This window comes from Chelonia mydas, chromosome 6, assembly GCF_015237465.2.
Source record: "Chelonia mydas isolate rCheMyd1 chromosome 6, rCheMyd1.pri.v2, whole genome shotgun sequence".
Lineage (NCBI taxonomy): Eukaryota > Metazoa > Chordata > Testudines > Cheloniidae > Chelonia > Chelonia mydas.
Window position 1 is genome coordinate 121,611,040 of NC_051246.2, and position 12,183 is coordinate 121,623,222.

Here is a 12,183-nt window from a genome sequence, read left to right on the forward strand (position 1 = left end):
CCTACAGGCAGTGTTAATGTTAAATTGCCAAAGTTGAAGGGCAGATGAAAACCCGCAGGTGTCAGAGCAAGGTTTATTCCTGGACGCCTACATCCCATCCTGCTCTGCACAAGTCCTATTAAAAGAAAGAACTGAGCCACACTGAGCTGTGGCTGACCCATTTCTCTCCTTTCTCACCTCAAAGTACAGGTTCCAAACACAGGAACACCTCAAACTCGCCTCAGTTACTGTGTAGTTCGGATGCAGCAAGTGTCGGATGGCCACATTCAGTGTGCCTCTAGGTGGGGGCAGCGCTGGTGCGGTCCCAACCGCTGGTTCTAGAGCAACGTAACAAACTTTAAAAAAGTATTAAAACAGACTGTTTATTACAGCATATGATGTGTTATTAATTTACACAATGATATATAAAAACAGCCGTTTGTGAGGTACAGTAACTTGACAGTGACAGGAATATTAAAACTATTGATATTCATGCACATGACATGCATAAGTTTTTAAAAAGCGCTTTTACACAATATACTGAAGAGTTACTGAGCCTTTCCCAGCTGGTCCAATGGTTTCTTCTGGAGAGCAATGTATCATTCTGGCGGGAGTCCCACACATGGGATGCACATTGGGGTCATCCATAGCAGAGTGCCTTTTGGAGAAGGCAACTCAAGAGGGAGATTAAGCGAGAGCCCTTTCTATTATTTGAATTACCATAGCACCTAGGAGCCCTAGTTGTAGACCTGGGCCCCATTGTGCTAGGCACTGTACAAACACAGGTGGAGGGGGAGGAGGTTGCAAGAAGAAGAAGAAGAAAGGTTTACAAGAGGAAATCCAGCCAGACAAAACGTGGAACATAGTCAACATGCAGGAACAAGAGAGAAAAAAAATTAAGGGATAAGAACAAACATTAGGATCCTCCACTTATGACTTTAAGCTGTTGATCTCCTGGTATTACAAGACCCAGAGCTGGAAAGAATAGGCAATGAAGATCCATTCTTGGGAACATTATTATTTTTCAAAGCCTTCTGATACTATGCACTTGAAGCTGTCACCACTGAAATGGCAGGTTTTTTAAAAACGAGTATAATGTTTTTTATTTCCATGAAAAGGCACTAGTATCCACCCAAGATTTGAAGCCGTGTCATAATTTACCTTAAGTTTTAAATATTTGTATTAAAAAAAAATCTATGAAACTATTTACACAAAAGCACCTCATTTCTTTAAGTAGAAGCAGACGAGTTCCACGCGGACAAGTCATTTCATTAGACAGTCGTCATCAGTTTGAGAGAGCCAGATCGGAAGCGAAGGATTTTCTTCTTGAGGTTATGCGAGGCTTTAATTTTGACAAAGGCCTTTGCTGCATTTTCGTGCAGCTCTGGAGCGGCCACCGTTTGGATAGGAAGAGTCTGGACAAACTGAGACCAAATAAGCCCCCCGCTTTCATCGGAGTCACTAGTAGTCGTGCTCTCCCCAACGAACTCCACCTCGCTCAAGCTGGACTCGCTGTCTCCAAAGCAGTTTGTGGTGTAGTTACTCTGCTCATCTTCACTGGTGTCCACTACGGTGGAGTGGAACAGGGATTCGCATTCTGCTGAATACTCAGAGTCACTAGCAATGTAAGCGTAGGGGCTGACGTACGGAAGGGGAACTTGTGAATACACCCCTACGGCTTCTCTCCTGTTTCTTCTTGCCCTTCTCAAGGCTTCCTCATAGGAAATCTCTGCTGAGGACTTCCACCGGCGATAATCTCCTCGCTTGTGTTTAGGTTTGGCCACAACTACTTCTCTGCTGTGTCCGTGAGATTTGATCACAGTTTTATGGAGGCCAGTCTGCCTGCTTGGGAGGCTTGGCTCCAGCTGTGAACTGCTGCTTTTCTTCCCTCTCACAGAGGGCTTTTTAAGTTTCTTATTTGTATCCAAGTCATCAGGGAAACGACACTTTTTGCCAATTGGCTTGGTTTTCTCCCGCATGGTGGGCGCGTTGCTTTCCAGCAGGCTGGCCAGGTGGGACCTGTGTTTCAGAGTAGAGCTCTTCAGAATTTTGACACTTTTGGTGCCTTTGTGAAGCTTAAGGCTTTGCTGTTGAGCTGGTATGTACTCAGCACTCACCAGCAAGCCTTCATCCAGGCTCTGAGAGGAAGAGCCCTCACTCTTGAAATCCAACGTGGGTCTCTCCTCCAGAGGAGGCGAAGTGGGGTGAGCTGCTTGCAAGCGGTTTTTTAGCAGTAGCTTTTTGGGTGGCTGGGTCACTTTATTCTCCTGCTGCAGTGCTGTATGCCTACCAGGACTTTCTGTAGGAGACGTAGCAAAGAGTTGGCCATTTTCCTTTGGGATATCCCCTGTTGTAGCTACAGGACACCAGTTTAGTTCTTGAGATGCTGGTTTGACGGTCCTTGACAGATGTTTGCTTTGAAGTTCATTGACAGCGCTTGGTGGGTAGGCTGCAGCCGGAGGCACCTTCCTGCTTTCCAGCTGCTCCCCATTAGATTCTTTTGACCGCTGATTTAATGGCGAGAAGGTGCCATTATCCAAAGCGGTTGTTCCACTGGAATGCAAACATGCTTGTTTGGAATTCTTCAGGTTCACAATGTTAGGATGTGAAACAGCCGCAGTCTGTCTAACACACATGCTCCCATGTCTCAAAATGCCTTTTGTGGGGTCAGCATTCAGACTTGTTCTCGGTTTGTTAGTCCTCACAGAATGTGTCTTTTTCTGAACAAGGCTCAAGATGTAACCCTCTAGTTTTTTGTTGGCTGAAGGACAGGGTACAGACCATGAGCTCTGCGGGAGAAAGGAATTGCCTGTTTTTACTGAGTCTAGTTCAGCTCCAGTGCAAACATCATTAACATTGCAACCACGTCTCTCTTCTTCTCTCAGGGGATTACCGGTCACAGGAAGAAGAAACATTGGACTCTGCACGGCTACTGCATGTAGGGGACTGGGGTAACGGTACACGTCATTCCCATTTTTAGATACTAAGTCACACTGATACTTTGGATGTACATCTGCAACCACATCAAGGGAATTGGAGTGCGTTGTGGAGAGCGAACGACAGACAGCACCTGATGCCGGGTCCTCGTGCTGGCTTTCTTTATTGTAATCCATCCAGCCTATGAGATCTGAAATGCATTTGAAAAGAGTTTAAAGATGCTGCCATTGTGTAGTTCTGCTTTTAGTCTTTTCAAAGATACTTTTGAAGACTTTGGCCTGGTCTACACCCACACTGCTTTAACTAGGGCAATATAGTTGAAACTCTACAATCCACCATAGTGTGGATTCAGTTATACCAGTATGAAGATGCTTATTCTCAGGTCTACACTATTATGTTTTGTTGGTAGAGTAACTAGAGTGACAAGGTGGGTGAGGTAATGTCTTTTATTGGACAAACTTCTCTTGGTGAGAGAGAGACCAGCTTTCGAGCTTAGCTATGTCAGTCAGGGTGTGGAAAAAAAACAAATTCCCCTTGTGACATAAGTATGCTGGCAAAGCCCGCTGTGTAGATGCAGCTATGCTGACAGAAGAGTGATCCAATAAAAGACATTACCTCATTCACCTTGTCTCTCTAATATCCTGGGAGTGACACACAACACTGCGGCAGACAGATTGGCTAACGTCACTGAGGGAGATGGTGTTACTATACAGGCAGAAAAACTTCTGTTGGCATATGTTGTGTCCCCACTAGGAGGTTCTGCTGGTACAGCTATACTGATATAGCTAGAGCAGCACAGTCTATGGCTATGTCTGCACCACCACGGTAAGTCGACCTATGCTGCGCAACTCCAGCTACGTGAATAATGTAGCTGGAGTCGATGTACCTTCGGTCAAGTTACAGCAGGGTCTACACCGCAGGGGGTCGATGGGAGAAAAATCTCCCGTCGATTTACCTTACTCTTCTTGTCGGGGGTAGAGTACAGGGATCGGAGAGCAATCTGCAGTCGATTTGGCGGGTCTTTACTAGACCCACTAAATCGACCACTGGTGGATCAATCTCAGAGCGTTGATCTCAGCTGTAGTGTAGACCTGCCCTATGTAGTGTAGTGTAGCCTAGCCCTTATAGTCCCATATAGAAAGGGGAATAAGCTATACTGGTATAAGGCGCCTTTATACCAGCAAAACTGAATCCACACTAGGGATTGTAACAGTGTAATATCAGTTTAAAAAAAAAAAAAAAAAGAAATCCACACCTTTAACCAACATAGTTATACTGGTACAAAATCCGCCTTAAAGAGCCTTCCACTTTGTACCAGAGGCCTCTAGAATTCTACAATTGACTTTTACAGCATCCACATGGACTGCTAGATGCAGAACTGTAGAAAGCCCGAGGATGTGTGTGTTACAAGATATATTGCACTGCTAAGCCCACAACTAACCAAGAGGGAACAAACAAATTACACCAGTAAAATTGTTAACAGTTGGCTGAAGGGCAATATTAACCATCCTTTTCTTTAGGAAATTCAGGCTGATCACGGACGTCCATCGTTTTCACTTAGAACTGCTTTTATAGGGCTTCAGAATTTTCAAATTCTGTTCAGGGAAAGATGATCAAGAGTCCAAGAACACTCATAAGAGAATCTTCTTGGGGGGGGGAGGGGAAGGGGATGTCAAAGACAAAGAATCTTTTGACTGAAGCCCAGGAGTGGGAGTTCAGAGACACGGGGTTCTACTCCCAGCCCTGCAAGAGACGTCCTCGGGGGCTAGTTACTTAGGTCAAAATGTTCCAATCTGAATGCCTTACTAAGGCCATATTTAGGCACCTAAGTAAGAGGGCTGATTTTATCAAACATGCTTAACCCCCGCAGTTCCCATAGATTTCAGTGGGACTATATAGGAGAGGAAGTGCTGCTCGGAGAGCAAGAATGGGTCTATCAGGAGCGTAAGAGAAGAACAGCTGACTTACTGTAGGTCATATCACAGTATTTCTTAAATTCTCTGTTACAGTCTAATATTCACAGCAAATTGTCAAGAGGACATCACTGAAACATGCCACTGTGGGAAGTGGGCTAGACTGCCATAATCTGTTGAAGAGTTTCATATTTCCATTCTGTATAATGAAAACCAGCAATGTAATCTGCTGTAGATCTATGTGCAGGATTGTTTTTAAAACATGCTTGATAATGAAGACCTATAGATTGGTGATAGGGAAATTTAAATTACATCAAGCAGGCCAGAGGGTAATTTGAAAGCTCTCAACATCTCAGAACTGCTACAAAGTCACATTTCTAGGGCAGACAAACTTGAATGATTATGCTCTGGATTCCTAAATACAACAGTTCACTCATAGGCATAGTTTGACTTCTATATTTGGGAGACGGGGGGATGGGGGGACGACACGACAACAGCTCCAGTCAGGCTTAGGGGGCCTTGCAAGGGGGGTGGGGATCTAAGCCTGCTCAAGGCTTGCATTGGGGGGTGGGGGAGCGACTGCAGAATGGAAGTTCTGAACACCAAGCAATACATGACTGCTTGTAAGCATCCTCCAGGATCCAAACTGAAACAAGGTCCTATTCAACCCCTCTTTCCAGACCTATACAACAAATAAGAGGATTCTTGCAACAGAAATCTTGTAGTAACCAGCCCTAATATATAACCGAGACACACATACACACTGAGATTTACATCTTTAGACTAGAGTAACTGGAAATTCAAACATCCATCTTTCCCTTACCAAAGGCAGAGAAACCTTTTCCATTATTCATAATGGCCATTTGTCCATGCGACACAAACCCAGCACACACTTCATCACAATTGTCCATGTGCTGAAGACAGCAGTTAGAGCTGGGAAACTATTAGTTGCTTGCTTTCATAGGCACAAATATGCGCTACCCATAAATTAATTTGGTTCGGGTGGGTTTTTTTACTTTGGTAAAAACTATTTTCTAAAAGGAAGTGATAGGAAGTTATACAATGAATTTGCTTAGGTGTATATGTACCACTGCCCTTTACTGGGCAGAAAATATCAGAGCTGATCACGGGTTTATACGTGCTCACAATTCACACCAATGACTGAAAAAGTGGCAGGTGAAATCTATACCCCATGCCACACATATGCGACAAATACATCAGTCAGAGTCTTTTTGGATTATTTTATATTAACACGTAGTTTAGCAAATGAAAAAAGGAAGAGTTAATAGGACCCTGCTAGCTCCAATGCAGCATTTCTACTGTTAAGCCAAAGCCACTTGCTGGAGTATGGTGTATTATACCAGCTTTCACTGTACCTGCAGATTTTGGGCGTCCATCCGAGATATTCAAAGACGTCTCCAAAGGGCTGCAAAAACAGGTGCTGGAATGGCAACTGGATAAACACTCACTGAAGACTGAGTTAGAGGAATTGGAAAGTGATCCAGAGGCCCCATCACTCAGCTCATAAAATCCTATAAAAATAAAAACTTGGGTTTATTTTGGTTCTATTATGCAAAAAATGCCCCTCCCCCTCCCCTAGAAAAGCAGTTGAGTTTCTGGGTATTTTGGCTCACTGGATCTCAGACAATTTATACCATTTCATTCAATCATCCAGATTAGTTGTACTATACAGTAATACTATAATACTTGGACAATTTCTGTTTATTGAAAATAAGGCAGTGGGATGTCACTTAGCCTTTGAAATATTAATATCTCAAACAATTTTTAAAAGCCCACTTGAAACTAAAACAGTACAGATTGTGCTAAGAAAAATCTGGCTGTACTTGCCTTCAAAGCTCATTTAACAGGGTATTAGATCTCTTGACAACCATTCTACCAGTATTACTTGGCTACGAGACTGTCTACAAGTCTCCTTAGCCACTGTTGCTGCTTCCTTCCTGTACTTTTTCTTGCAACCCAATTCCCATAAATAAAAGAAATGAAGCGTTCTGAAAAAGCTTCATCTATGGCATTATTTTTTAAAGAAAGAAACCCCACTTTCTGAAAAATCAGACACACGATTGTGCAGCATGTTCTCAATAGTCCTGAAATTTTCCTCTGAATATACTGTATGAAGTCAGTAATATTTCCAGTGGCAGCTGAATTTTTCTTGGTCCCACTGTAACATCACTGCTGGCCACACTGTGGACCTTTATCATTCTCTGCTGTTACAATGCTGAAGGTTCTGCCCTTTTATAACCGGTTTATAACCAATTGCTGGGTGGATCCATTTTGCAGCATATGGGGCTTACCTGAACTTGGGCGACTGTCTGTCTCAAGGTGCTCATCTGTAGTCTTTTCTACATCCAGTCTTAGATCACTTATCTGTTTGTCTAGTTCTTGCAGCTGATTTAATAGACCAGCATCTCGCCTTCTCAAACAGTTCTGGAAAACAAGAAAAGCAACATGTCACCTTTGTTGTCCAGAAAAAATGGGCCACAAGTATCATCTGAAGAATAGCTTGTAAATTCCATGTCAGTTCTTTTAAAAGAGAGGTGGGGGGGGGGGGGGGGGGGGGGGGGGGGGGGGGGGGGGGGGGGGGGCGGGGGGAGGAAGGGGGACGACGACACCACAGAAATCTTGCCTGGAAGTTCAGGATAAAAATTCAGCTGAACTAGAATGCAGACATTTAATTCCAATCGCTCTCATTCTGTTGCACATTTTAATCTTATATTCTTAAAGCATAAGGCAAGATTACAGGAACCAGGATCAGGGTCCTTTCATTAATTTGACAACACAATAAGTAGGAAAAGTAATCCCTTCTCTTCCCCCATTACAATTGTATTACATCATTGTAATAAGACTGTTTAAGCTATTTATGAAGGTAATTTTGATGATATACAATGGGCAATACAGAATGATTTTGCAAGAAGCTCATTAACCCAAGGTCAGTGTAATCAGTTTCTCTACATTTACTACAACCGCATCTATCCATCGTCTGTCCAGTTGTGACAGTTTTTATACACACGGGCACATACACTTTTGCATTGCACCCAGCAGTATTCTGATAGGTTTCTGAGTGTAGATGCTCATAAAGGGCCCAATCCCAAAACCATTAGGTCAAGGGGAGCCTTTCCACTGGATTCAATGGGTGTTGGATCAGGCCCAAGACTGAAAGGCTAATAGCATTAGCTAGACCAGTGGAATTCAACCTGTGGCCCAATCAGCACACAGTTGCAGCCGATGTGACATCCTCAGGGCCATACAGGTAGTATATATATATTCTGTGGCTGCGGCCCACATAACACAGAGAGCTGCAGAGGTGGCCCACAACGGTAAATAGGTTGAGAACCACTGAGCTAGACAGACTAGCACAATGCACTACCGCTTGGGAAGGGCAAGCACATTATTTTTCCACTTCTAACATGAGCCAAGATTTGGATCCAACCCAGATCTGCAGAGGTGACAGGTTTAGAGCAGGAACTCATTGCGCCACCTACTGACCCTGCCCCCCTCTAAAGAAGGATTGGGAATAGTGCATCTGGTTCAAATTTGGAATGTCAAGTGCACAAATTAAAGTGTTACCACAGACCCCCAATTCCGAGTAATAATTCCTGTTACTTTACTGTGGTCATTTGGCAGCTAATAATTCCTGAACAGTCACATCGCCTTTTTAGAAGGAAGCAACCCTACTATACACATTTACTGAACCAAAGGGTTTAAAAACAACCCTACAGAAGCAATCAAGATTTGCAAGTGAACATCAAGAATCCAACCTCTCCCTTGGTCAGAGCCAATATGCACAAATGCTGAGCCGGGCCCCTGGCACAAAGAATACCATGCACAGCTGTGAGTTATTTTCATTGAAAAATGATCCACTGGTTCATGTCTAGCTCTCTCTTCCCCCCACAAGCTACAAAGCGCATTTTCAACAAAAGCATCCCTATTTTAAAGGGCCTGATCCTGAAAACTGCACAGCACTCACTACTCCCACTAAAGTCTCAGGATAGCCTCTGGGCCCAATCCAACTCTTAGTCAAGTCAGCAGATGCACGCCCATTGACTTCAGCAGCTGTGGATTAGGCAGTACGAGAGCACCATAGGCTGCATCAGGGGCTTTTTAAAAGGAGTGACTATCTCTCTTTTGTAGCAAACCAAGGATAAACTCCTTCTCACCTCACGCCTATCAGTTGCTCTGTTGAGCAATGATCAGGATTTAATACTAAAACGCCCGCACCGTATAGTGAATACATTTTTCTGGCTCTTTCATATCTAGTTACTAGTTCTGATAGAAATTCAATAGAAGAAATGCTTTCTGCTTCACAGTCCGGAGTCTTCCCTACCCGCTCGCTCTTTTGCTTTAAAGAGCGCAGGACATGAACGGATTTGCAGAAACTGGCTCGCTTATTCCACCAAGCACAGCCCCCTAAATCAAGAGGTGCCTTCTCTTTTGAGTCAGGGACTCTTGCCCCGTTAGGCAAAGCGCTTTCACTGAGCCTCACATTTCAAATGAAGAGCCGGACCAGGTGCAATGGGGACAAGGTGAGGACAGCTCAGGGGACGGCACCGGATTAGGAAGGATCTTCCAGAAAGGCAGTTCAACTTCATGGTAAAAAACAAACAAACGCATTTGAAGCCGGGTAATTAATCGAGCTGTGAGCAGCCCGGGCTGCTTTTGTGAGCCGTGGGGATGAGCACCGGGAGTCTGGAGGTCTCCTGCCCTTGTGCCTTCCAGACACACAACCGGCAACGACCACTTCAGATGAGGTTCCGCGGAGCTCGCCGGCTTCACTGGCCCCCGTAGGAGCCCGCAGAGCCCCCCGAGAGGGAGGAGGAAGGGCTGGGGGATCAGACACACACGGAGGTGTCATTCTCCCCCAAGGCGCGTCTGTCCGTTACAGAGGGTCCCCGATCGGAGCAATAAGGAGGAGACGGGAAAGATCAGACTGCACCAGGCACCCGGACTCTCGCGCCCTGGGAGTGCGCCCCCCAGCCCGGGACCCGTCGCCGGTGCGCCCCCCTGGTACTTCCCCGCCTCCTGCGCCCCCCAGCCCGGGACCTTCGCCGGTGCGCCCCCACCCCCTGCGCCCCCCAGCCAGGGCCCGTCGCCGGTGCGCCCCCCGGTGCTCCCCCTGTACCCCCCAGCTCGGGACCCTCGCCGGTGCGCCCCCCTGGTGCTTCCCCGCCTCCTGCGCCCCCCAGCCCGGGACCCTCGCCGGTGCGCCCCCGCCCCCTGCGCCCCCCAGCCCGGGCCCGTCGCCGGTGCGCCCCCCTGGTACTTCCCCGCCTCCTGCGCCCCCCAGCCCGGGACCTTCGCCGGTGCGCCTCCGCCCCCTGCGCCCCCCAGCCCGGGACCGTCGCCGGTGCGCCCCCCGGTGCTCCCCCTGTACCCCCCAGCTCGGGACCCTCGCGGTGCGCCCCCCTGGTGCTTCCCTGCCTCCTGCGCCCCCCAGCCCGGGACCCTCGCCGGTGCGCCTCCGCCCCCTGTGCCCCCCAGCCCGGGACCCTCGCCGGTGGGCCCCCCGGTGCTCCCCCTGTACCCCCCAGCTCGGGACCCTCGCGGTGCGCCCCCCTGGTGCTTCCCCGCCCCCCCCAGCCCGGGACCTTCGCCGGTGCGCCCCCCAGCCCGGCTCACCAGCTGCTTCCTCAGCAGGAGGATGTTCTCCTCCAGGAACTTCTCCTCCAGGCTGCGCTGGGCGTCCCCTTCCCCGGGCGGCTCCCCGCGGGCCCCCGCGGCGCTGGGGGCGGCCCCCAGCGGGTGGCTCAGCAGCAGGCTCTTCACCAGCAGCTCCTGCCGCTGGCGCAGGTAGTCCAGCTCGCCCAGCCCGGCCAGCGTGGCCTCCAGCCGCTCCCGGGTGCGCTGCCGCTCCGCCTCCGCCTCGCCCTTCTCCCTCCAGCGCCCATCGGGCTCCCGGGGCGCCGCCGCCTGCGGCTGCCCCGGCTCCGGCTCCTTGGCCGCGGCGGCGGCCGCCGGGCTCGGCTTCATCCCCGGGGCGCGGGCGCCCGCCTCAGCGCATGGGGAGCGCCCGGGGGGTGCCCGGGGCTCCGAGCGGCCACTGCCGGGGGAGGGCGGCTGCGGCCCCGCGAGGTTCCCAGCCGCCGGGACGCGGCGCAGCAGGGGGAGCCGGAGCGCGGCGCTGCTCCTGCCAGCGCCGCCGCTGCACTGGGCCAGGGGCGCCCAGCCCGTTCCTCCCGCCCCACTGCCACCGCCCCCTCCCTCCCTCCGCCCGCCCGCCCGGCTCAGCCCCGCAGCAGCAGCCCCGGCTACTGACGCTCTGCGGCGGCGGCGCCTCCCCTCGCTCGCTCGCTCGCCCACCCCCGGGGTCTCTCCCCTCCCCCTTTCCGCGCTCTCCCTCTGCTTTTAGCTGCTCCCTGCCGCCGCCTCTTCCTCCCGTCCCCTTCCCTCTTGCTCGCTGGCTTTCGGCCTGCGCTGCCCCCTCCTCGCCCCTCACACACACAGGCTCAGGCGTCTCAAGCCCCTGTTCAAGCCTCCCTCGCACACACACTGTAGCCACCCCTCCTTGGGCAGGCTCGGTGCTGCCTTCCATTGTTAGGTGGGGCCCAGCTGTGGGACCCTTAGCCCTGTCCATCTATCTAGGGGCTTGTCCACACGGGGCAGTTATGCCAATACTAGCTGAGGTGTGCATGTAAACCGCTAGAGATATACCCGCTGGCATGGACACTTATTCCAGTTCAAGAGTGGCTTTTTCCAATTCAGCTTATGGCAGAGGGAAACAGGCACTTATACTGGAATAAGAGCGTCCACACTGGGGCTTATACTGCTATAACTCTAGATCAGTACAGCTGGGGAAATCTCCCCTGCAGATAGGCCCCAAGGTGCTCATCCTCCTCCCCTGCCCTGCTCTCTCCTCCTTTAAGGAGCCTAGTGCCTCACTTCATCGGAAATGAGCTGTAGCTCACGAAAGCTTATGCTCAAATAAATTGGTTAGTCTCTAAGGTGCCACAAGTACTCCTTTTCTTTTTGCAGATACAGACTAACACAGCTGCTACTCTGAAACCTGTCATAATTGTAGCTCTGGACTCACAGAGAGCAGGGCCTGGGATTTGCGGGGTTGTTGGAGCCTGTTGGTTCTAGGACACGAGACCTGAAGAGCTCTGTGGAACTCCAAAGCTTGTCCCTTTCACCAACTGAAGTTGGGCCACTGAAAGATATTACCTCAGATACCTTGTGTCTCTCACCGGCCACAGCCTGTGACTGTAGGAAGAGGGAGTGAGGAGGTTTGCTGACTTCTATCACCTCTACCCCTTTCATCCCCCATTCACAAGCAAAGTTCCAGACACCACTCTGGCTTCACCGTGAATTGATTTTATTTACTGTACTTAATGAGTGACAG

The 12,183-nt window shown here is 49.4% G+C and overlaps 1 protein-coding gene across 1 annotated transcript; it reads right to left on the minus strand.

Annotated features, from left to right (window-relative positions):
* Positions 1-343: 343 nt before the first annotated feature.
* DACT1 (dishevelled binding antagonist of beta catenin 1) lies at positions 344-11,000 on the minus strand. The gene is made up of 4 exons (XM_037901171.2): positions 10,464-11,000; positions 7,142-7,274; positions 6,206-6,361; positions 344-3,106 (listed from the first exon to the last, which is right to left on the minus strand). The coding sequence occupies exons 1-4, from the start codon at positions 10,812-10,814 to the stop codon at positions 1,251-1,253; spliced, it is 2,496 nt and encodes an 831-aa protein (XP_037757099.1). The 5' UTR covers positions 10,815-11,000; the 3' UTR covers positions 344-1,250.
* Positions 11,001-12,183: the final 1,183 nt, after the last annotated feature.